Genomic DNA, 27,370 nt, shown 5'->3' with positions numbered 1-27,370 from the left:
TTGCTGTTCAAGTAAAATCAATAATTTAAAAAAAAAAACAAATGAAAAAAAAATAAAAAAAAAACTCTTAATTTAATTTGTAAATACCACCTAAAATACAACATGAATGCGAGGAAGGCACCAACCACCTTAAGGTGGATTAAGTAACGTTTTGCCTTCCTCACCTCAATGAGGAAAGGCTATAAAATCACTCGAAAAATGAACTTCTTTATTAGACCTCGTAGACCCACCTTCACGTATACCTATCGACTCAGAATCAAATTCTGTACAAATGTCTGTGCGTGTGTCTGGATGTGAGTCCGTGCACCGAAAAATATGCACACGATTATCTCCGGATTGGCTGAACCGATTTCGACCGTTTTGGTCTCATTCGATCCGTCTTGGGGTCCCACAAGACCCTAGTTAATATTATGAAGTTTAGTAAAGTACTTCAAAAGTTATGCTAAAAAATGATTTCGAATAAAGTCCGGAAGATTGTAAAAGGGTGGTTTTTGTAAGAAAACCCGTCATGCTATACGTTTTTTAAAAGGTATTAAAAGACCTTTCCAACGAGCCCAAAACGTTGAAGATCTAACAATCCTATCAAAAGTTATGAGCACTTAAGTGATATTTATGCACTTTTTGGAGGCCGGATCTCAAATATTTTGATGAAAACGTTGTCCGGATCTACCATGCGACCTGTCTTTGTATAGGTAATCAAAAGATCTTTCCAATGAGCCTAAAACAGGGGTGCTCAAAGTTTTTGGAGGCCGGGCCAAATTTGAAGCTCAAATGAGCTTGCGGGCCAAATTTACAAAAAAAGGTTATCTTAATTTAAAAGATTTAATTTCTCTTATTTAAAAAAAATTCAATTCAAAATAATAGAAACAACAAAATAACGATTTAATTAATTCAAAATAATAGAAACTACAAAATAACGGTTTTCTATCGGTATTGTTGATTTTATTGTTTCAGGTATTGAATGTACACACTCAGATTTTTATGCCGAACTTCGGCAGAATTCTGCCGAAATCAGAACAACTTATCGCTCGGCAGAAATATATGCCGAATCTCGGCAAAATGTGAGTCATTGTCCCGATTACTCGGTGAAAAATGACAGTTAATTTGCCGAAGTTCGGCATTTTTCTGCCGAAGAAATCAGTTGTTCTGTTTTCGGCAGAATTCTGCCGAGCTCGAAAACCAAAAATGAGTGTGTACCAGTGTTTAAAAAAAATTAAAGTTTTGTTTTTATATTTCAAAAATGGTGACATTACATGTTGAACAATGTAAATGTTTTAAGCTTCCGTATAGTTAAACTGCAATCTTTATTTTCGAAAAAAAGAGATTCGACAAAAAAAAACATTTATTCATTTCAACAAAAATTCACTGAAATTCAAATTATTTTTCATAAACCTAAACATGCTCAAATGATTCTAAATGCAAAGGAATGCATATTTAATCAATTTCAGATGATTACACTTAAATTTTATTTTTTTTAAATCTATTCTAATCTAATCGAACTTAATCGCAGCCAACTTAAGAAAGCATCCTGGAAGAACTTTTGGTTAGATTATGCCCAAGTCCTTTCTTGTCAATATTAATGATTGCATTACATCCGAAAAAGCCCGAACATGTATTGCAAAAATTAAAGCGGCCAGGCCTACTGCGTTGCATTAACCGCAGAGACAGATTCTGAGAACGGATCACATTTCACAGAATCAACAGGGGAGGAAGGATGCGTGGACATACCGTACCAAACGCTCCGAATGAGTTGTGATTGGGTGTGTAAGTGTAAATTTGGCAAGTAATTATTATTATTTATAGAGGGGGAAGAGGGAGGACCGGGGGGGGGGGGGTGAATTTGGATTAAGGACATAGTAGATGGGGTGGGGTAGAACGGCTAGAACCAAATGGAAATCCTTTGCGTTACGCCACATGAAAAAAATCACGCAGAGCTTCACTTTTGTCTTCAGCATGTAGATTCACTTACAGCGCAAACAAATCCGAAAAAAATAATCAGAAACTTTCTTGGAATTTGCCAATGAAAAATAACTCTAAACCGAAAAAAACGTTAAATTTTCGGCACCAATCAAATTTCGTCGCACTTAAATTTTATTATTTTTAAGTTTTAAAGTGTTTTTGGAAATAAATTTTTGCTCCTTGTTCAGTTGGTAATCCCGAAGGAAGTGCAATGTAAGTTTCAGGGTCAGTTCATAAAAGGGTCATTATGAATTGCAAAATAATAAAGAAAGCTTAAATTTTTGCAACTATTAATTTTAATAAGTCAAACTTGAACTTTTTTTAATATTTCAATTTTAATTTAATTTAAATTTATAATTTTTTTTGATGAAAGTTTTGACGATATTTACCAGTTTCACTCACATTGAAACGTGTGAAATTGTTTTAATTATAAAATATTTTGAACAAATTATTTGTATCCTAAAGGTGGGATCAAAATATTGATAAATCATAAGTTTGTTTTATTAACAAAAAATAAAAAAAGGATTAGCATATAAAAGTTTAAAATGAACCTTAATTTTGAAAAAGTTAAAAAGCACTTTACAAGTGGTCAACGGGCCATTTTACATGATCATTCAAAATGGGTCCGCGGGCCACAAAATATCACCTCGCGGGCCACGTTTGGCCCGCGGGCCATACTTTGGTCACCCCTGACCTAAAACGTTGAAGATCTGACAACCCTGTCAAAAGTTATAACCACTTAAGTGTTATTTATACACTTTTTTAGGCCGGATCTCAGATATTTTGATAAAAATAAGTCTTATTTATACTCTTTTTGAGGCTCTGTTGTGTAACTTTATGAATGTAAGGAAGGCACCACCCACCTAAAGGTGGATTAAGCAACGTTTTTAAATTAAATTCAATCAAAACCTCAGGGTAAATTGAATATTTCTTGAGATATCCCATTTTTATGTTGGAAAGCTCTGTATTGCATAGCAAATGTTTTACTTAACTATCAATTTTCAACAGTACATTGCGTGAGAGCATAGTAGGCCTTGAAATTTGAATGTTTTTTTTTTAATTTCTTAACGGAAGCAAGTGAATGTCCCAAAATTTAATTTATGTATTTATGTATTGTATTTATGTATTGTATTTATGTATGTATGTATTGTATTTATGTATGTATTTATGTATGTATGTATTGTATGTATGCATTTGAACCCCCGTCTCTTCTTTCAAATGCAACCTAGTGCTTAAAATTTGGCTTGCGCCATTTTTTTTCTATTTTTCGGGATATTTAAGTTTTAAATTTGTATCTTTTTTACATTAAAATGGCTGTAACTTTTAACCCTTAAGTCCAAATTTACTTGTCAGATAATACAAATGTTTATTTTTAAGAGCTCTAAAAGTGCCCCGAATAACACTTTTCTCTAAAACTTAACCCTGAATTGCTACGTTAAAAAAACAGATTTTTGAAGGTTTGCTCAGATGCTTTCTCTAAATTTGGTCGTAGAAGGCGTAGATTGTGAGATAAAATGTTGGTGTCTTCGACAAAATTGCTTGGATTGCCAAGCCCAACAACTTTTTAGAAGTCGAAAAAATTTCAAAAAATATTCCTGAAAAGTTAGATTTTCAAAATCACCCTAATAGTGATCCACCCTAATTTTCAACCAAACCAAAAGTTGCCCCTTTCCATTTGCAACAACTCTTCTGAAGACACCAAAGCTCAAAAACTTTACAATTTTTCGGAAAATCAATTCCACTTAATTTTGTGATCTGGACCACTACTGGTTCAAAACATTAAATTTCAGCTTGCCCATTTTTTGTTATTGTTTATCAAGGTACGTTTGATGATCAAATAGAATTCAAATTTTGAAAAGAGAACGAAAGTTTCTTGGATGGTTTTGGTATGGTAAGAGGAACTTCATCAGGCCGATAAAAATATTTTAATGCATAATATAAATCATTGTAAATTATTAATGTTGCGAATGGTTTCGTTAATGATAACGTTTCATAATGATTTGGTTTAATCAAATTTATCGCAAGTGGCACCAGGTTCCTTCTTAAACGATTTCGCTTCCTCTTGATACATATGGGCAATTCACTGTACAATCAAAATAGTCTTAAGGGGTTACATATATGTAAATCGGCAAAAATGTCAGAGGTTGGTTTGAGCACAAACTAAAACTTTTTTTAAATCTGTTTTTAGGACATTAAAATATTCATTTTGAACTTTCATCAAAATAAATTTGAAGACTTTTGGTTGTTTCATTGCCGAGATACAGCTATATGAAAACGGGTGCCTCGATATCTCAACACTGCCTTGACCAAATTGGCTCAAAATGTTGGTGAAGGTTCATTAAACCGGTCCCGTGGCCAATTTTCAAAAAGTTTGTTTTTAAAAAAGCTAAAAATATTTTTAAGTTTTTCATATTAAAAATCGTCAATTGTCGTATTTTTTTAAAACGCGAAATTTCAAAATCAGGCTTCGGAATATGTCTTGCAAGTCTTCACCCGAAATTTCAGCCAATTTGGTCTATCCGATCTCAAGATATCGTGGCACCCGTAAAGCAACTCGGTATTCAGAGAAAAACGCTCGCAAAGTTTGACAGTTCGCTTTGCGCATGGCAAAATTTTCAGCTTAAATCGTCTCTTACTCAGTTTAATCATGAAATATCTTCATGAAACTTTCAGGAGTGATTGAATATCATCTTTTAAGTTGATTTAATAAGTCTTCCGTAAGGCCGTTGCAAATATTTTTCAAAGTTTATGTAGCCCCCCCCCCTTCAAAAATAGTCCGAAAAATCATGAACGCAAAAAAATTTTTTTTTCAAAAATATTCAAAAATTCTATGAAAATAGAAGTCAAATTAACTTAAAACAATCTAAAACGCATTTTTCTGATTTTATAATCATATTTGGAATATTTGGGCTGGATTAAAAGTATTTTGAATTTCAATGAAATTCCAATGTACAGCACCGCAAAAACTTTTTTTTCTGCAAAAAAAAAATGCAAAAAAAACAATTCGTCAAAACCTGGGTGATGAATAGAGAGAATGCGTAACGTGATTTTCGAATGATCCCACTTTGTTTACATCTACAAAGTAGGAGGCTGTTCAAGCACAAACATGACTTTTTTCTTACTGGTAAACGAGCTGTTTTATAAACAGTAGTATGTGTTTTATTTTTTCTAGTTTTTTACATTTTTGCTGGAAAATTGTGCGTGTTTTTAAGTTTCGATCGGGTAGAAGAGGTTTTTCTTTTTGACGGGTGACAAAGAACTGCGGCGAGAGTGTAATTCTGTCATGCCGCAGATAAATTCCCTGGCTGATTTTGGAATCTTCCTGGTTCAGTGAAAAAACATTGGTGATTCTAGCGAAACTGATCCAATAAACAGAGAAGATTTTTACTAAACCAGTAGGGTTTCAATCGGAATAAAAAAATAAAAACAGCTTCTGTATAAATAAAACCGCATTGACACCACACAAAAAACTTCCATTCATAAATATAAAAAATGACGATCTCGTAGTCAACTTTCTTAAGATTTCTTGACTTCAATTTCTGGTTCTAAAAGCCACACATTTTTTATTCTTGCAAAAAAACAATTTTTAATGATCGATAACAATACTCTCTACTTTTGCTGAACAGTAAATTGGTTCCACTTTGACAGTTCAAAATTGAGGCCGTTTTGCGAACCACTATTCAGCACCCAGGTCAAAACTAATGATTGCAAAACAACTTAATCGAAAAACTAAAAAATAAACATCTTTGGCATATGTGATTGGTGCCTGCCATTCCCAGTTATGAATAGGGCATACGCAGGATCCGGGAACTATTTTTATCAAATCATTTTTTTGAAATCAAGTGCGCAGAAAACACAGCATTTGGTTAGGTACCAATATAGTCCAACTAAGTCCTTCCATACCAAGTTTATCAGTGCCATTTGGAAACAACAACTTGTGGCAGATTTGCCAGATTTTCGACCTTTAAGCTTGTTTGAATGTATAAGATACCGTCATCTGGGGCGAATCGGGACTACAGTCTGAATAAAGACAGCAGTGTTTAGAGCACTTAAAGGTTATACATTTGGAAATGGATGTACACATTTTGTTGGTCTGAGTCTGTTCTATCTGAAACCTACTAGAAAAAAATCAAAATATTGTGCTCTAAAATGGTTAAAACTGCTGTCCCGATTCGCCCCAGTTGGCAGTATGAGCTTTTTTAAATGCAGCGAATGATCAAGAAGGTGAACGTTGCTCAAATGAACGAACAAACATCAACCTATTGATTTGCCTATACATTTAAATTAATTCTGGAATAAAAAACGTTATTTTTCGTTTTTTCTTTGATATGAATTCTATTAAAACCTAAACCCGCAAGATCGATTAAAATAAGGAATTTGTATGGCGATTCCCACTATTTCTGAGAAAAGTTAAAACGTGAGCATAACTATAGGAATGTACCAAGCGCCTCCATAATCTTCTCAATGGGTATTACATTTTTGAGGGGACGCATGGTTGCTCAGGATGTAACGAAGTTAAAAAATGTTATTATGTAAAAATAAAAAGTATTAACATATTCAAGACTTTGTCCCTTAATTTGCCATCCTTCTTTCCAGTAAAACGTCCCGACCAAGCGTACAACCAGCGCCCAACCCTTGGCAACTTGCAAAAGTCGGCGAATCACCGTAACCGCCAGGGCTACCACTACCAACCAATCGCCTCAACGTCCCGGCAGAGTCCCACGTTCGTGCTGGACGACGATGCCATCCCGGGACCCTCGAACCGCTCGCCGCTCGACTACTCTAGTGCGTGATAATGCGCCACGGAACCTGGATGACCTGTATGTCTATGTCCTGCGCCACTCTTCGACGGCGGCGGCGACGCTCGGTAATCTCCCCGCACGTGCTGCAATCCGCAAGATCTTCTACTGGATGGTACTGTGGACGACCTCTTCGCAGAACCTGGTAGAACTCGCAGCGCAGTTGCTGATAAAGGAATCTCTCTTTTGAACTGGATCAACAAATTCCACCCACAAATACACACGTACAGACACGTAAACCAAACCCCAAATACTAAATCGGAAACATCAATGCATTAGCGTACACTACATTTAGGGCCACCACGTAGGATTAGTTGGATTCGTCGAGTTCCGGGTTCGCTGGGGACAACACAACGCGTGGGGAACTGTATCCTGAATGGCACGAACGAGCGCGAACTAATTTGCTGACTTGGTGCACTTGGGCACAAACATTTGCAGTCTCTTCTACCAACAACCTCCTTCATCCTGTACATAATGCAAAAACTTTCCAATCCCCGTAGATGCTGTGCTGCATCTTTCGCGCCGAGCATTAACTATTGATTATGGTTTTTTGAGTGAACCGCGAGGTTTGCTTGGTAGCTGACTAGAGGGACGACCGGTGGGAGAGGAAACAATAATATATAAATTATATTAATTTAGCAACAAACAGATTTCGTACAGTAATAAATTGAAAGAAAACTTAAAAGTAATAACCGTAAGCAGAGTACAGTACAGCGGCGAGGAGAAAGACGTTGATTTTTGGATAAACGCAGTTGTTTCAAATTACAGTGAAGTATAAAGGTCACACAGACACATACACACATATAGAGGCGTATAATTTCGTAACGTATTTATACTAAAATAGCAAAACTTCTAGTCAACGGGTTTTTAATATGGTGCAGGAAGATATTATTGTAGATATCACTAATAGTACGAGCAAGGTTTTGCAAAGGCAGAGAGATCGTGGAATACAGCTACGCATGAAGTTTTATTGGGCTGGTCAAGAAGTTTGCAGGTCAACGAAAGGCTACACACCGTGGTGGTGGTGAATTGTTTGGAATCAGTTCCGCAAGTGATCGAACAGAATCGAAACCACACTTGGATTCTTATTCTCAGCTTTGTTTGTCCCCATGTTAACATATCCTTTTTGAAACCCGTAAGCTTCTCCAAACTTATTCACACCCGTTTATCAAATATCCAAGGTTCATATATTCCCCCGACTAACCCCGTCTACAGCACAGTGGGCTAAAGAAGCTAATAAGTTTGTTAATGTTGTTTGATTTACTTCTTGGTTTCAAGTGATTCCGGGCTTGTAAGGCACGAACTAGATTCCTGGAATCTCCGGCATGTTGGCCTGGCTTAGGTTGAACCAGTAGGTATTCCGCATTATGGCGCCAGAAAAGCAATCTCCACAAAGTAGTAAGTGAAACGTCTCAGCTCGAGAAGTATCCAAAGTGGCGTTGATATTTTTCTATAAAAATAGTCATACAGAGTGTAATGTATGTAACCTAGTAGAGAACAAACCAGCTTAACTATTTTCCCGATCATAGCATAACGTACGCTACATCCGTCCCAATGGAACTATTTTATAAATCTATTCCAATTTAGTTGATACTTTCATCTAACATTTGATCAGTATCTCTCCAGTATCGTAGCGTGAGGGATTAGTGCGGAATGAGTTAGTTTTTGGAGTATTTATCTTATCTGCCGTCCATATTTAAACGATAACACACATAACTAAACTTCATACACACAGAAACACACACAGCGAGCATATTGGATAACGAACTGTTAGCAAACCTTCCGCCACAGACAAATAGACGTAAAAACAAAAAAAATAAACACCTGTCAATCAAGTCTCACTAGTAACATCTAGTTGTGAACGAGTGCAAAGCTTCAAGCAACTGTCAAACGTGGGTAAATGAGCAGTGGTGAATAAGAAATGGCGGTGGTGAATTTTCGAATTCAGTTCAAAGTGACGTCTATTTGTTTGTACTTTCACTATCACTAGTGTTGTTTCCGAGAAAAGTCTGTTGGAATAACGATTGATAGGACAATAATTATGGTTTTGCTCCAAATGCTTTGCGACGAACATCATTTAGCACACGACGACATCATTTAGCACGTGCATACAGGAACACACTTACACATGCCCACATACGCAAACACACACGTTTACACAAATTCAACATTAGAAGACAATAAATAGATCGAATCAAATGGGATCGCGCTATGCAGCTTCACGTGCCCACTGTGCCTTTTTTAAAAGCATGTTTTTTTTTTCTTGAGCCCTTCCTTTCCTTGAAACAACTCCCCTCTACAGTAGTGGCAGAGTTCTGCTAGAAGACGTTTAATTTTGCCTTCGATTTTTCATTCCTTATTTGACGAAACAAAAACCAAAACGGTATTAATCGCGATCCGAACCAGAGTTTCTACCTAGTTCAAACAAAAAGTATTACTTTTACAAAAGAAAACAACCTTAAACCCTCTACAAACCAAATTAGGACCGCACTTTTCATGGCCTCATGGCATTTATTGGGTGGCGATTGCGCAAAGTTGACCAACTATTGAGCTGATTTCGGCTAAAAAATCGTTTAGAGTATTTTGGTCCACAGTTTCATTAGAAAGAAGAAAGTATATTCTTGTGCATGAACCACAATTCCATCGTACTGTGATTTAAGGGTCTAATTTGAACATCTTAGCTCACTTGGTAAAGTTTTTGTGAGATTTTGAGATCATTTATTGTGGAAAATCTTCACTCGTTCTTATCTAAATAAGCTTAAATTTTAAGAGACAAGATTCTGAGATCATTGTACAACAAAATTCCGGATGATGCACAAGGCAATAATCAAAAATTCTTGGACCTCTCTAGTCTACAGTGTTGACCGCAAAACTAACGGACTAATTGAATCGACGAAATTCCTCAGGAATATGTGTTCAACGCAAAACATAAGTAAACTAGAAACGCAGATCGAAGACAATTCTCGTCCGATGTTCCATACTACTGAGAAACTAGTGACAAAATATTAATAAAACTAGTTCAAACTAAAAATCGTCTAGATTGGAATAACGGCTTTCGAATAAGGTTGAAACGTCCTCTGAAACGCACAAAGAAACACCGTTTATAGAATAACACCGCAAGATCAATTTGCTGGCAACGATCACACTAAACTAATGCAAGGTAACCTCAATAGTTGGTAAACTTTGACTTGATTGATTCGGTTCAAAATTGCCCTGAAAAAGCATTGTATCCTACTCTTAGTTATTGATGTTTGTTCTTTTCCTATTAGACGTGATGTTTCGTTTTTGTTACAAATTATCAGCAACACAGAGAATTAATGGCTTTAACACACGAAAGTGGTGAAATATTAGACAAAACAAACAAAAAATTAGAACTTAAAAAACAACCGGCACATTCTAGTTTGTAGAATGTCCACCTGCAACAAAACACAACAAAAAGAAAACTTGAATGGCAGATAAACTTCGTTGAACACGAACAGTATGAGTGTAAATATAGTTTTTAGATAGTTTTGGAGACGGTTGTAGAAAGATTTATATGACAACAAAAGAACATATAGTATCATACCAATAAAATAGAGAGAACTACTGCCAAAGAATTATCCTGAAACGATAGTGTCGTCTTTAATGATAAACTTGCAAGAATCAACAAAACTCGTAAAACTTTCCCTTTGTTTGACAAAAAAAAATGTAATGCAACCTATATCCTAAACACCTACACAAACCTTCTCTTAAAATTGTTAATTTCAAACGCATTAGGTTAACAAAATCTGAAAAAGAAGTGTAAACTCAATTATCACAATTCGCTTCTAAGCACAAACATGACTTTGATAAAAAAAAACGTTTTCTTCACATTTTGTATTACCTTCACATCAGACAAAAATACAACAAGAAAAAAAATCGTCGAATGGTAAACCAACCAAACATCAAATATTAATTTCAACCAAACAAAGTGTAATCAAAATTTGAAATCGAGAGAGATGAAACAAGCGTAAATTCCATTTTATATACCATAATTTTACAGGGTATCGAAAAAAAAATTCCGTTTCAAATGTGATTTGAACATTAACTACTGTAAGAGCTACTGGAAATCGGTCACATTTCCGGCTAGAACGAATCGCGGTAATTTAACTAGAAGAAGCGAAGGTGGAAGTTAAAATAGAAGAAAAAACAGGAAACCAATTCAATATTTAAGCATAATACGGTTTTGTCATAACAAGCGATGTAGATAGAATTGTTAAATATGAAATCATGAAAGCATCGTAATAATTACCAAACAAAAACATTGTCAAATGTTCACCGACAGATAATTGAAAAAAAAAACGAAGCTGTATAAATGAGGAAGCAAAATCCACGAAAGCTTGAGGAAAAAGTTAAAACAATTTTTAGCAGGTAATCGAACGGTAGCAGCAATAGTGTGCAATTGTTTAAACATTGTATATTTATATCAAAATTGCTTTATTTCCTCCCGATCTCGCCCATACAAAGTTTGTCTGGAAAGCTGATATATTCCCTAGAAAGTCAATGTGCTGCAAAACTCTTATGCTAGTTTCCCTTTCACTTCTATTTATATAGATCTTTACAGATATGCTTCGATCAATTCGTAATAATAGTAAAGTGCCTAATTTAGATAATATAGTCAACACACGAACAAAAATCGGTTTTCGATTAAACTGCACAAAATGCGACCCAACCATTGAAAAACAAAAACAAAACATTCAAACCCCATTTTCAATTTTCAAATTCTTTGACTTCTTTTCCTCTTTCCGCTGTTTGAGCACAAGCTTTCTAGGTAAATATCTAACTTGTCGGTTATTTAGATATAAAAGTCACTTTTTACATTTTATTTCCCAAACACACACACACACACACTCACACTAAATTTAGAAAACTAAAAACACTCGACAATTTTCGTTTCGGATTATCGGTTCACGTTTCAAACGACAAACAAACACCTACTAAAATTTTGGCCATTTTCGACTCACAAAACGAAACAAAACAAAAAAAAGCAAAAAGGAAACAATATGTACGCAGATTCCAAATTTTTGAACAAAATTAAAACAGAGAAAAGGCTCTCTGGGTCGAGAGCAAGTAAAGCGGAAGAAAAATTAAACAAACAAAAGAAAAACACGAAAATCAGAAAAAATATAGCAAAAATATTTTAATTAAAAAACAAACTAAAGCAGAATCATTGTAAAAATAGACAATTCAACATTCCCAAAATAAATGTTGTTTTCTTTATTATTTACGGTTGTGAATTGGCGCACGTAGAAAGTTGAGAAAGTTCCATTAGTAACTGTTGGGGGATCAGTTTGTTCAATTCAGGGGTGCCCATCGTTTTGGCATTGGGGCCAGGTTTGATTGTTTCGGATTACTTTCAAACATTAATATATTCATACGTTGATAACATTTACGATGTCAGAAGAAAAATATCAGTAAAAATCTCTTTTCCATTTCAAAAAATTCAACGAATTTCTGGAGTTCCATACAAAAATTTTTCACGAAGTTTTTTTTATTGAATTATTTTCCTGGCTGATGTGAATATTTTTTAAAGTTTTTGTCCAGAAAAATCAAAATTGAAATTACAACCCATGGTTTTAATATTTCAATGAAAAATGGTTTGAATTTAAATCTTAAAAAAAATAGTTAGGATGTATATTTAAGTTAAACAAAATTTTGGATTTAACTGCACAACATTTCCAGATAAAAAAAAATGGTAACATGTAATCTCGATAAATAAAATTGAATCGAGTATAGTTGAAAAAAATAGCAAAAGTAATTTTACAAAATATGTTATTTTTTATCTGAAGTGTTTTTGAAACCATCGAGAACTTTTTGGAATCAAATTTTTTTAACATTTTTGCTATTTAAAGGTTTAGTTTAGAGGAATTATTTAAAAATTTTGAAAATTTATGTGAAGGTAGCGTATACTCTTATTCAATTTGGGAATTCAAAATATTGTTATAACCCATGTTTCGTTTCAAAAATCTTCTTCTTGTTTAAAGATCAAATCACCCAAAAAAGAAAAATTGTTTACGATTTATTGATTGCACAAACTTTAAACTTTCTTTAAATTTTTACTGAAATAACTTTGTTGTGTTTTGGTAATTAAATATGAATTTCCATTGATATTCTTGTAGGCTTGGGTATTCAAAATATTGTTATAACCTCTGTTTCTTTTGAAAAACATTCTTCATCTTGTTGATTGTAAAACTCAGAAAAGAGAAATACACTGCAGACGCCAATGCAATCTCAGGGGTTTACTCTTCTAACTCGAGGTTAACCCCGAAGACCCCGATAACGTTGTCATTTTTGGTAAATAAAGGGCACTTTTTTATTTGAAAAGGCACAACATTTTCAATGAAACCTTCATTAATTTTTTTCTTGCAACCAACCAAGCTTGCAATTCAGGAAAATTTTCTCCTGCATCATTTCCTTAAGAAATTTTCAAATATTATTGCAGTCCAGACTCGATTATCCGAAGGCCTTGGCCAAATTTCACTTCGGATAATCGAAATTTAGGATTTTTTTTGTGGAGCCTTAATACCACTGCGACCAATTATAGGAATATTGTGGTGAAAATTAGGATAATCGAATCACGGATTTTTTTTTGATGTTTCATTTTTGATTGTTGAGCTATAGTATGACCCTCAAATTACTCTAAAGTGATTTAGAATTTTTAAATCCAAGATGGTGGCCAAAATGGTGATGATGAAATATTGAAAATTAATACATTTTTGAATTTTACGGACACTCAACCATTCAAATTTGACTTAAATGGGGTCGCAGAACTCTAATTTGATGTTAAACAAGAAAAGAGTAAGAAAATGAAAAACACGAAAAAAAAATATTTTTTTTCGTGATTCGAATAATTCGGATAATCGAACTTCGCATAATCGAGGCTTCGGATGATCGAGTCTGGACTGTATTACAAATACATATTAACACCAAAAAAATCAGGAAAAACTTATTTACAGCCGAACTCTCGTTTTTCAAACGAAAAATAGGTGCTACTTTATTATAAAATTTTCAAAATGTAAAAGAATTCCTCTATATTTTTTCCCTTTTTCCAAATCATTGCACATGCTTCTGAGAAAAAGGCTACTGCACCATGTCCAACAAAAATATTTAACTTGACTTACAAAATCTTTTCAACAGGGCGTCGCTTGTGTGTTATCTTGTGACACGTCTGCTGTAAAAAGATAGGACGTGTCACAAGATAGCACACAAGCGACGAGGGCTCAACGACATAAGATAATAACAATGATACACCCAAAATTCAGCGTCGTGAGAATCGTTCCCTCAAAATCAGTGCCAAAATCGAAAGAATAATGCTACCAACTCACACCATCATAACAAATTCATAACAAATTGACACAATAAGTCTCCAACAAGTGTCATACATCGACATCTGACCACTCCTTAGTCACCAAGCTGTGGTGGCCGAGGCAGTTAAGTCATTGGGTTAGTCTGTCAAAGGTATCTGGTTCGATTCCCGTAGTCGACACTTTTGGTTTTTTGTTTGACGGATGAACTTTCTTTTTGCAATGAACCTCGAGAGAATAAGTCTTTCACCCATCTCAAGCTGTGTTCTCTGTTTCCGTGAATGGAACCACTATTCTCTCGACTCGAGGCCATTGTTCTTTCGGGCGTTGCTGCCCATTTTTGGGTGTATAAGACAATATAATATAATGATATAAGAAAAATTTTGCCTCATGAAAAATCTCCATAAAACTTCAAATTAGGGGTAAATTTTGTTCACAAGATTTCCGTACACACATGACAGTATACAACACTCAATCGCAAATGAAAGTAGATGCTCAAAACAGTTATTTGTACCGCCAAGTATCCTAGCTGTTTTCCAACACACAAAAAAAAAAAAAGCGAAATAGTTTCACCGATATGATGCATTTTGGTAGGACGACAGGCTGAGAATCTTAGATAAAAATTGATAAAACTAACCAGTGTGATAATTTTCCAAACCAATACAAAGTTAATTAAGGCCAGAAGGCCCCTGAGAGTTTTCCGTCAATCGCTATACACGACTCTCGCCTTAACCTTCCCTCTCTCAACGGTCTGTTCAAATATGCTCATGCCTCGCACAAAGCGGGCAAGCGCAAAAAGGTCTTTTAAGTCTTTTCGGTGTTTCGAGATCGGCGGGCGTTTCACTGACTGACGTTTCCACCCCGGACGTCAGAAATGCAGTCAAAGCGGACGGAAAAAATAACAACATCTCGGAATCGAAAGTCACACAATTCACTTCCATCCGTCGCGCTTTCAACATCGCGGTCGCGGAATAAATTTTTGCTAAATCTGTGTGCTATTAATGTTTCTTTCTTTTCTTTTTTGTCTGTGATTTCGGGTCGTTCGAGTGCTGGAAAGTGGCGTTTCGTTTTTGTGATTGATGCGGGTTTCTGTGGGTCTTTCGGGAAGTATCCGAACATGGTCCGATGATGGTGTCCAGTGTCTTTGGAACGGGGTGTTAACTGTGCCACTTGAAGAAATTCCCTTGGTACGTGGCTCTACGACCACGGACTTCAATTTGGTGGGGTTGCCTCTAGAGTGGATCGTCGTGTGAAGGATACACCGTACGTATGCAAATGGCATTGCTAAAAGTGAACGTGTGTCTGTCCGTGTTCAAATGAGTCCCCAGCCCAGTGACCACCTATGACGGCGATCGGGCCACTTAAGCTCGGGTGTTGTCGAAAAAAGATGATATGAAGAAGTTCTGCTCGGTCCAGAAAAGGGCGTGTTACGTTCTGGACACCCAACCTGGTGGTCTTGTCCAAAACCTTGGCCATCGAGCCAGGCAACTAACTAATCTGTGAAGAAGAATACCTACCGAAGAGAAGAGCCGCCCAGCCGTGGATTGTCAAGTGTGTGTTTCAAAAAATACGTGCTGGTTGTTTTTTATGGAGAAAGTAGTGCCCACCAGCAACAAACCTAGGCAGCAAGAAACCATGTCGCGTCGCATCAATTTGATCGGAGTGTGTGCGGTCAGTGGGTTGTGCATCCTGTTGCTCTTTGCGAGCCACCGGTTCACGTCCAACAACTACGCGACCGAGTACTTTAAGCCGCGCGAACGCAACGCCAACCTGCGGCTGCTGAACGCGCACAAGTTCTACGGGTAAGTTAAGTCGTCAAGCGTAACAGGAAAGAAGGGCGAAAGTTGACTTGTCTCCGGGCTGTGCAGACTGGGTAGAGACTCACAAGAGAAAGGGCCCGTGCACTGGATCAGTTTCAAATTGGGTCATATATGAAAGTAACCGAGCTGCATTGAAGTGCAATGGCTTGTTCCTCGTGACAGTGAGAGCTGTCCGTGGACAGGCAAACTGAAATATGAAAATTTATAAAATTATTGTTAACTTTGTCAGACATGACTTATTTTTAAATTCGAACATATTCGTTAATATCTCCATATTATTTGAACCATTTCCAATCTTCAAGAAAACTTTAAAAATAAATGTTATCGTGGTTTATTATTGCGATTTTATTAGTGTTGTATAAGGGACCATTGAGAAATTCTCCACACTCAGAGTCAAAAGTAAAACTTTAAACTTCACCCATCGGCACCTTTTGAACCATTATACCAGATTTTTTTTGAGTATCCTCTGAGGGATGACGACGGTTGAATTTGAAAATGTATGCGTTTCACAAATAAGCAATTCTCTAGCTTTTCAGGATTTTCAAAAAAAAAGTATGCTTTTGTTTGGATGAAACTTTGTCCATCGATTCCTTATGTCAAAAGAACCAATTTTGCATAATTGGATTCTCCATACATAGGAGCTGTCCAATCAAAAGTGCTATGAAAACTTTCGAAAACCCCGTATCTTGAGATTGGATTTTCTACTACATTTCCACTTGTATATTAGGCAAAGTTGTAGGTTATAATTGTTCCATGTTCTGCCTTACTCAATAAAAAGAGGCTATAAAATCACTCGAAAAATGATTTTATTAATTTGATCTCTCAGGCCCACCTTCATTTATACTTATCGACTCAGAATCAAATCTAAGCAAATGTCTGTGCATGTGTGGGAACTCTGGAAAATTGTCCCCATCCATTGTTTTTTTTTCATTTTTAAAATGGTTCAGAGGACTAAAAGTGCATGTCGAAAATTATTATTTCGGCCAAGCCATGATTTTTTCAGCCACATAGGCGACATAAACTTAGAAAATATTTGAAACAGTCTTATATGAAATTTTGATAAAGGTTTTTTGGAAAACATTTATTTTTGAAAATAATGAAAAAAACTAACTTAATCCACCTATGTGGTTGGAGCCTTCCTCACTCATTACCAACAATGGCTGTACACAACTTTCATCTATTTTTTAGATTCGGAATAAAAAAGTACATAAATACCACTTAAGTGGCCATATCGCGAGACAGGGTTGCCAGATCTTCAATGTTTTGGACTCGTTAAAAAGGTCTTTTGATAACTTAACCAATGATGGGTAGGATAGTGGATCCGGACATAGTTTACATACATTTAAGTGAGATCCTGCTTCCAAAAAGTACATCGATATCACTTAAGTGGCCATATCTCGAGACAGGGTTGCCAAATCTTCAATGTTTTGGACTCGTTGGAAAAGGACCATCCACAAACCACGTGGACACTTTTTTGGAAATCTCAACCCCTCCCCCCCCTCCCCTCGTGGACAATTGTCCATACAAAAAAAACTTTTTTGTATGGAGCGTGGACAATCGCCCCCCCCCCTAAAATGTCCACGTGGTTTATGGATGGTCCCAAAGGTCTTTTGATAATCTGACCAACGATTTTCTTTTTAGCCATCCAATTTATGGCAATTGGTAGTACAGTCCAGACTCGATTATCCGAAGGCCTAAGAAAATTTCACATCGGATAATCAAAAAAAAATGTTTTTTTCATTGTCTAATTTATGATTGTCGAGCCTCAGTATGATCCCTTAACTACGCTTAAGGGATTTTTTTTAAATCCAAGATGGCAGCCAATATGGCGGTGACGAAATATTGGAAAAATGCATTTTATTATTTAATAGGCAATCAACTATTCAAATTTTATAAAATGGGGTCGCAGAATTCGAATTTTATGTTTAAATTAATAACAAAAACGAAAAACATATTTTTTGTTAGTGATTCGATTATCCGAAGTCCCATACAAACCTTCGGATAACCGAACTTCGGATAATCGAAACTTCGGATGATCGAGGCTTCGGATAATCGAGTCTGGACTGTATATCCATTTGAAATCATGTCTTAACCAGTTTGTGTTATTTTTGTTAAAATTATCTTATTCAGCGTGAAATTTGATTAGTTGATGCCGAATAAAATGGTTTTGCCTTTATAACTCATTAAAACTAAAACTGAAAAACTCATTTGTCTATGATCTAAGATGCTGCACAAAACAAAATGTGTCTCCATAGTCAATTGATTTGAACAAATTGAAATGGATATCATTTGTAAAATTGTATTGCATGTTTAATAGTTTAAATTACCTGCTGCTCCACAAGTGTCCCGCCCGTGTAGATCACAAGTCCCGCCCGTGTGGATCAATCGGACCGCGCACTGGATTCACAATCCAGAGGTCGCCGGTTCGAATCCCGCGGCGGGCGCTCTAAAATTCTTTGTGTAAATATGGGTATTCGGCGCTGTCGCTCCGTGCCATACTTTCAAACACTTAGGAGCCCGGGCGGCGAAGTCCTTGTAGATAAAAGGAAGACACTAGTGGTTGGTACTAGCAATGATGGCCAACAGCTATAAAGTCAACTTCGTTTTCCACAAGTGGAAAACGGTTTTTTGGGTTATTTAATCATATTTGAGCGAAATTATTTGGCAAGCTCCACAAAGTTGTAGAGCGTAAAATTTCCAAAGAGAATCCACTTTTGAAAATATTTGGATGGAAGTAGCTCACCGTTCAGACCAAACCGTAAGAAAATTGTGTTTTCCTACTTTTTTTCGATTTTTATCATACAAACTTCACCTTTGGGTATCAATGCGTAAATGTTGTCCGATTTTGCTAATATTTGGTTCAGAGTCCTAAAATGATCAAGGAACAATATTCAGCTTGCGGAGCGAGCTTTTGAAAAAAAGTTCCATATTCTGGGCACTTACCTTTCCGCCGTCTGAGTGAACAATTGTTTAAATGAAATTTGCAACAAAATTAAACATTGCATAAAAGTTCATAGTAGTGCATTTTTTTACATTTTAAAATTGTCGCAAAAATCAAGCATTTTAAAAAGCACTGTGCCTATCGCAAAAACTACGTAATACATGCCGCTTATTGTAATGTTGGCGAAGATTTATTATCAAAGTAAATATGCTGTTGAGAACAATGTTGCTTTTAGTGATAAAAATTGTTTTTTCTTGTAAATAGCATTAAACGTTTAAAAAAAAAAAGTCAATGTGTGAAATCAATAGATTTGACCAACTGTTTTAATTTCGGCTTCCATCTTTTCTTTATTGCGCAGTATCTCAATAGAATTAACCGATAAAGTGAATCATCGCACCGCTGCTAAGCACTCGTATTAATTACTGCTCTTTCTGTGTGGTTTAAACCGAAATTTATTCAGGCCAACCAATCTAAGCTGGCAAAAACTAGTACAATTTTGTTGCAAAAAAAATCTAATAGAGAGAGTTGTAGAGCATTTCACCCGTTCTTAATTCCACTTCGCTTTTTCGCGCGTGGGTGCCGGCCGATAAGATCGCACAACTAACTGCTGGACCGTTTGCTTGCTTTGAACTTGGATAGTGTTTTTGAACTCGTTCTCTTCTTTTCTCTTGTTTTCGTTTCACAAACAGCTCAAAGTCATTCAGCGGGCCCTCGTACGATACGAACCCGCCCGTTCCGACGCCGCAGAACTCGACCGTAACGATCGAGGATGTCCTCAACTACCAGCGGTCCCGGATAGCGGACGAGATGGCCGAGTTCGAGTACCCAAACGGGGCGTACAGCAACGAGGCGACCAAGCTGGCCGACATGACGCCGGAAACGGGCGGGACGCCCATCCGGAGCATCATCATTACGACGTGGCGCTCGGGGTCCACGTTTTTGGGGGACATCCTGAACTCGATGCCCGGCAACTACTACCACTACGAACCGCTGCTCGACTTTGACATCGTGCAGATCCGGGGTCCGCCGAACGATCGGATCGCGATCCACAACCTGAGAAATCTGCTCAAGTGCGATTACACCGAGATGGAGAACTATCTCGAGTTTGGCAAGACGCACAACTATCTGTTCAGCCACAATACGCGCCTCTGGCGGCACTGCCGGCTCTTTCCGAACTTTTGCTACGACCCCAAGTTCCTCGGCCCTTTCTGCCAGCTGTTCCCGATGCAGAGCATGAAGGTGGTCCGCCTCCGGGCATCGCTGGTTACGCCACTGCTCGAGGATGAAAGGTAAGTCAAAGCTTCAACTTATTTTTTTTTTTCTGTTTTTCGAGGGAGCTCGACAATTTAAGTCAGGCAGGACGGATTGAGGTGGTTTTCCAGTTCACGAACTGTGTGCACTTCGTGGAGCTCATGTTTTGGCATGAAGTTGCCAAATCGATACACTTTCCCGAGAAGTGTGTGTGTGTATGTAGGCTTGTAGGGCTTGCAGGAAAAGTGGGACGTCGTGGCGGGCAGTTTTTTTTTGGGTCATTGCGGGCCTTAATTGGATTAAATGTTTCATAACACTCGCGCTTTCGAAAGGTTGCACTCCACGGAACACATGCTTCGACTTTTGCCCGGTTCAACCGTTTTTTGAACTCCACAACCACCCATCGTCACTCAGACGGCGGGAAGGTAACGGAAGGAAGTGACTAAAAAGTGGTTCTTCGGGGGCTATAGCAAGCGACCCCGTATGCGCTGCACAGTTTATGGTTCAAATCATGCCCGCTTCATGGTGGTTTGTGGAGAAAGTAAAGTGGGCAACTTCCGACGAATGCATTAGTTTAGCTAAATGTATTTCATAAATACCAAAAGACAAAGTTTTGTGAAAGTTTTCAACTAGGATAACATATTTAAACATTACTACACAAACATTTATCAATAACACGTCTCATTGCAGACATTTTACTAATTTTAACAACACTTTTTTGAAAAATCTGTAATTTTTTTCGTAGTCTACATAAATACAAACAATTAATATAATATATACATGCAAAGCTTGCATAATACGAAACAGGGTTCATGTTTCAAGGCAATTATGTCATTTTGTAATGTCTTTTATGTTGCGTGACATTTTAACAAAATCTGCATAACAACGAAAAGCGAATTAGAACGAACGAATAATAACGAAAAGCGAAAAAGTTCCCTTGAGCCATTTCTTATCACACTTGAAAGTTGTATTAGTCGAAATGGCTGGACCATTACGCACCATGGAAAGTAATCAAAAAACAGTTGATTTTAAAGTGCATAAAAAAATAGTTTCAAGTAATTTTTGTCATCAACCAAGTTTACAACATTAAAGGGAACAAACATTCCAAAGATAGCCTATTACATGAACTCTTAAATTAGTATGTTTTTTCTAAGGTTTTCGGTGCATTTTCCATAGGAGGACCATTTGCCCCTCCCCCCTTCCTCGAGAATATCATTTCAAAAAAGAAAAATTTATTATTATTGATCGGACCATCATTTTCCCAGATATCGTTAGCCTGTTTTTATTTTCGAATTTTATTTCTCGGCCCTGGTCAAGGTTGATGGGGGTGGGCAAAAAAACGATATTTCTCAATTCAAGCTAATTTTCGGAATTTCTAAAAGGATTTTAAAAGGATCATTTGGCTATTTTTCCGAAGTCCTCACTGTTTTTATTATCCTTTCTAAAGCTTGCGAAAAACTGTGGAAATTTGCAAATTATCATATGTTTTCGAGAAACACTCAGAACGATATTATTCCTAAAAGCAATGACATTTTGCAAACTTTTAAACGTTTTCAAAAAAAAAAAAAATGAAAAACAAAAAGATTTGATTCAGCAAATCACGGTTTATTTTATCAATGTTTTAAAATTTGCAAGTCATGTTTTTTGTGCTAGGAAAAGTCATTTATTAAACTGAAAACCAAAAATAAAACCAATAATAAATCAACAACTTCGTATTGTTTGAAAGGTGCTCAATGAATGCACACAATTAAAAAAAAAACTTGCTTCAAATATTTGAAACAAAAATGAGTTGCTTCAAGTAAGAAAAAATAAAAGAAGTTAGATTTTCAAGAAAAAAAAAACAAATTAGCTAATTATCATGAAAAACATAATTTCGAAATATTTCTGTATGTATTAATGTTAATCTTAATCACACTCTCTTAAACTAATCACAGAAGCTAGTTTTAAAGAAAATTTATGATTCTAGAGTATGGATTCATTTTCACTGTTTTTAAACACTTTGATAAAAAAATCTTTTCATCAAAATTTAAAAAAATGTATCTATTTTCTTGAAGTTGTAAGATTTACATGCAGTCAAGCTATCAATTGATCCTAACACTTATTTTAACCAACACCAACCAACACAACCAACCAAGATCAGGAAAAAAATCAATAAATTTTTATTTTTTCTGAAATTCCCTGGAATTCGATGATAATTTCCCGTTTCCCGGGAAATTTTAAGCCCCGGGAAATTGAAAAAAAAGACGGCTCTAAGGGGCTACCTAGAAACAAATATTTTTAAACTCACGTGTGCGAGCTTGCCTGCCTGCCTGCCTGTCAGTGCGCCTATTATGTTTCCCCTTTGAGCCGGCCGCGCAAAAATGGTCCTTTTTGGAAGCTAATAACTTTTCAGCAAAAAATCCTAAAAATATGGTGTCTTCGGGAAAGTTGTTCAAAATTTAATGAAGGTTCTACATCTGAGAATTGATAAAGATTGGATGACTATTGCGCCCTCCACAGGTAAAAAACTGAAACAGTTGCTTTTTTCCTTAAATTTTGACGATTTTTCTCATACAAACTTCAAGCGATAAGAGGGAGGGGTTCCCGTGGTCAGAATGACCTCAAATTTGGAATTTAGCCTAGTGATGGGTCAAGCTATGATTTCAGGGGGTAGCCCCAAGAAAGCCCGAATTTGGACCATCCTAATATGTGTACTATGTGCCTATAGGAGGTCGAATTAAGCAGGGCTGTGGAGTCGGAGTCGGAGCCGGAGTCGGTGGAGTCGGGTCTTTTTGGGGACCTGGAGTCGGAGTCGGAGTCGGAGTCGCCAAAACTCGAATAGCTGGAGTCGGAGCCGGAGTCGGAGTCGGCTAAATTTTATGAGCTGGAGTCGGAGTCGAAGCCGGAGTCTTTACAAAAATCTATGAGTGTTGATCCTTAAAAATATCTTTGAACAAATATTTTTTTTAATACCATAAATCTTGGTGACATTGATAGAATTTCAATTGTTTATTTCACGATGTATTTTTCCAAAAACATTTCGTTACAAAAAATCGGCTTGTCTGATATTTGGCATCATGAAAGAAGGGCTACATTTTGCGGGGCCCTGCGAAACATTTCGAAGGATTTTTTTGATTTTGAAGGATTTTTCTTCAGAAAAGTCCATGTAAATAGATGGGTTTATGTTAATATCCATCAAATTTCTTATGAATATTCATAAAAAAATAAATAAATTGTTCGCTCTACATCATTGCCTTGGCGTTCTCGATTGCGAACTAGAGTATTTGATTAGTCCTATTTATCAATGGATTCATAACCTTTCGAAACATTTAATAACTTGTTGAAAACTTCTTCTTGCGATAATCCGAACACTTCTCTACCAAGCTTTGATTCCATATCATTCTGTTTGTATTAAATTCAACTTGTCAATGTCACCCGGTTTACGGTATTCACGCAAGTGTGAACTGAACATATAGTTATAGTTGGTAGGCCGGAGTCGAAGTCGGAGCCGGAGTCGGAGTCGGAGTCGGCTTAACTCAGAAAGCTGGAGTCGGAGTCGGAGTCGTTCGAAATATGACCCGACTCCGCAGCCCTGGAATTAAGAAGTTCATTTTTCGAGTGATTTTATAGATTCATTAAGGAACGTAAAACCTTTCTCAAGAAACCGATGTTTGAAAAATGATTATTCCATTTTTGCATGGAAAGCTTTCAGAATTGCACAAAAAAACCATGAAGAACTGAAATAAATTCATAAAAATAAATTAAAAGAAATCAAAATACTTATGTTGCGTATTTTTAGAAGGTTATACTTAGTCGTAGAAAAACTTAAAATCGACTATCTGCCGTTTCGTGCCGGCTGACAATAACAAATAGTCGTTCGCTTTAATGTTCCCTCCGATTATGGGAAAAGTTGTAAAACGGATACAATAATTTTAGGTTCTACATCGCAATCAAAAAGCCATATTGCTCGCTACGCGGACGGCAAAGGTTGAATGCGGTGGCTTGCTTTTTTATCGTTTATCTCAATCTGATGCGAGTGCACCCCGTCATACAGGCAAACCTCCCCCCAGTCAAGTCAAGTTGGCGCACTGTTAATTGATCGTTACAAACGACGACAGTGATCCTCCCACCTAGATTCACCCCACCTTGGCCACCCCAACAAAGTTGGAATGCATTCAAACACAGCAACAACAAAACGATGATCGTTCCGCTGCAATTCCGCACCGTGCACTTGGACTGCTAAATAATGCAATAAATTCGCTAGGAGGAGGGGATGTGACCGGGATTCAAAGTGCCAGCCAAATGGCACGGAAAGATGCACCACAGACAAAAAGAGAGGTGATTCTGATGTTTGGGTACTTGAAGGCGCAGTTTTCTTCTTTGAAAAGTAAAATTTGCACTTAAAAATGAATGTCAAAATCAACCAGATAAGTGGTGAAGAAATCCTGACACTTTGAACATCTAATTGTTGATGAATTCACGCTGCAGCAGTTATCTACATCATCTTAATTCCTCTTGCCTTAGCGACTCCCATACTACCTATACTCAACAACAAAACATACGTCATCGGTAGGCAAAAAAAGAAGTGCAGTATCTGCATTGCAACATTTATATTGTATGTGCATTAGGAGAGCTTACCTTCAATGCATTGAACACATGCAATGACAGCAGAGATGTTTTGTTAGGCTGGTGGTTCGGTTTAAATAGTGGATCCTTGAGAGACGACTAGCAAATTTTAATAATTTTAAGCCTGTTAGTACACAGCAAAAAATTGTGTAAATTTGGAAGGTGTAATTTTAGAAGGTTGAATATTACCTCTTTTATGATGTAATTTTACCTCAATTTAGACTGAAAAAGCGACATTACACCAGAATAGTGGTAAAATTACACATTTTAAGAGGTAAAATTACACATTTTTTTCTGACATAAAAGATGTACCCCTTCGCAGATGTAATATTACCATGATTTTTTTTTCTGTGTAACAGCATGTAATCCCATCGTGCACCTATTGTTGGCAAATCAGCACATTAATGTTCAATTCCAGCTTCTAAAAGGAGTTTTTAACTAAAACGGAGTGATGAATAGCTCAGTAGGAAGTGAGCAAGCAAGTTTATATTAAATTTACAAAAAAATGTTGTTTAAATAGTGAAAATCATCAAATTTGATGGAATTCTGAGTCCTTAACCTACCAAACATCTGAAGATTCCCTTATTTCATATGTTAATGCCAATTTTGATTTTAAAACGCTTGACAATTTTTCAACGCAGGTTCAAAAACATTGAACTAAAATGAATCATACTTTTATGATTGTAACGTTGGTTATATTCCTGCAAGTTCTGCGCACACCTCGCGTCCCACTTCAGATATGAAACGACCCAAGACCGCATGCATAGTTGAGTCAGAGTCAAAAGCATAGCAAACGACGAACCGGTTCTCTCGACCTAAGTTACCCTCAACCTCCCATCAACAGCACGACTTTCGCATGTCTTGTAGCCCCTCTGTTAAAGCACACACTTTTGCGTTTACGATTTTGCCATGCCAGCCAGTGCTGCCAAAGTGTAGATTCCCGTGAAAGGTCGTAAAATTGTCCACCAGGGAGAGATACCTGGGCCATATTTTGTAATGCCATTATAAGTTTGCTCCAATGGAGCAAAGTTTTGCCTTCTGATGCTTTCGCGGCCCATATCGAAGGAATTTTGGGGCTGACGTTGAACAGAAACGGGCAGTGTGAACTTTGGATCCACCTCAACGTTATCTAGCTTGGGGCATGAATCATTTGAAGTTTATTCATCGTCACTGTCAGAGAGGGAAAAAGTTGGCTGGTGATTATGACCAGATGGTCGCAAAAACTTGTGTAACTAATTGCACTTTTTACACAAAGTAACTTTGTTCCCATGAATAGTATTTGAATCTGTAAAAATAAAATATTCCTTTAGTTTTGCTCTTAGGAAAAGAATTGATTTAAATTCATTTTGTTTGACCCATATTCGCGAAATGCTTTTTTTTTTGCTTTTTCAATTCAAACTCACATTGATCTACTTTCTATTCCTGCCACGAATAACCTATTCTTTAGAGCCCTCCAGGGGGAAGCCAGCGCGAGTCGTCATAAATCTCGTCCAACGTGCCTCACTCGATCCAATATAACTCAGAGCTGCGGCCAGGAAATGTGTTCGGTGCAGATGATGCAGCTTTTTGGTGTATTGTAAAGCCTAGTGTTTTTGGGGAAAAAAGGCTTTCAGATTTGTTCTGAAGTCGCAAGAATAAATCTGAATGATTCTAGATTAGGTCATTTTAAGCAACTTTTGTTCTACGCAAAAAAAAACAAAACTTTTGTTTTATGTTTTTCATGTTTTATTTTTATAAGTATTTATATATGCATTTATCTGATAGTATTTGGCGAATACTACCACCTCATATCATTATCTTTTGTCCCTTTGTTTTCTTATTGCTTGTTTTCACATTTTTTGAAATATTTAATGAAACAAATCCAAAGATGACCCCAGAAAACATTGACTAAGTCACATAAAACAAGTAGGTAACATTGGAATCCGAACGACCCATTTTTTTTAGTTTTAAGAGTTCTTCTTTCCAATTTTTTTTAAAGATTGAAAATGGATTTACGGCGAACTTCAAGTTTTCATTTCAAAAACGTTTAGAATACACACATGATAGCCCTGAACAATATTAAAAATATGATTTTATCCATATTTTGAAGAGTTTGATAAGTTTGATACTGATTTGCGGTATTTAAAGAATCATCTTATTTGGTTTGGTCCATTACAATGGCAATCGATGCCAAATCCAAGTTAAAGTGTAGCTTGAAAACAATAAAATTTCATTTCGTCTTCTCATCCGCTGTTCTGACTGTTTGATTGACTGGGTGCAAACTCGAATCTAGTCTAACGTCCGAGTCAATGTGTTTTTGTTTACACTGTCATGTACAGTTTTACATACACTCTGGTTGATTTGCAAGTGTTTTTTTTTTTTTCATTTGCAAAGCACGGAAAAGAGATTTATTGCGAATATTGCAATAAATTGAAAACTATTTGCAACGGAATTATTTTAATGAATTCAAAAAACCAGTATGTTATCGAATATTTTCGAAGGAAAGATACTGCTCATGTTCGCATAATGTTTTATCGACAAAAAATCAAAAATTGGTTTTAAAATTTAAGCTATTTTTCGTTACTCAACTGTCATATTTTTTGGTACAAGTCATTATTTGGGAAATTTTATGAACTATTCGAATCCTCCTTACCCCTTCACGCATTTTTTCTGATTTCGTGTGAGTTTAGTTTT

General features: G+C 36.4%; 2 protein-coding genes across 4 annotated transcripts in view; both read left to right on the top strand.

Moving 5' to 3' along the window:
• LOC120418955 (uncharacterized) overlaps positions 1–11,999 on the top strand; it is a 38,268-nt gene extending 26,269 nt beyond the window's left edge. For all 3 annotated transcript variants that reach the window (XM_039581496.2, XM_039581497.2, XM_039581498.2), the window contains exon 8: positions 6,556–11,999. In XM_039581496.2, coding sequence (XP_039437430.1) covers positions 6,556–6,752 — 197 coding nt within the window. In that variant the 3' untranslated portion in view covers positions 6,753–11,999. The remainder of the gene's footprint in view (positions 1–6,555) is intronic.
• A 2,986-nt stretch (positions 12,000–14,985) lies between these two features.
• Positions 14,986–27,370, top strand: part of LOC120418945 (carbohydrate sulfotransferase 1) — a 56,534-nt gene continuing 44,149 nt past the window's right edge. The window contains exons 1-2 of the mRNA XM_039581483.2: positions 14,986–15,882; positions 19,531–20,130. Coding sequence (XP_039437417.1) covers positions 15,668–15,882; positions 19,531–20,130 — 815 coding nt within the window. The 5' untranslated portion in view covers positions 14,986–15,667. The remainder of the gene's footprint in view (positions 15,883–19,530; positions 20,131–27,370) is intronic.

This window comes from Culex pipiens, chromosome 2 (genome assembly GCF_016801865.2).
Source record: "Culex pipiens pallens isolate TS chromosome 2, TS_CPP_V2, whole genome shotgun sequence".
Lineage (NCBI taxonomy): Eukaryota > Metazoa > Arthropoda > Insecta > Diptera > Culicidae > Culex > Culex pipiens.
This window is presented reverse-complemented; position numbering and strand designations above follow the sequence as displayed.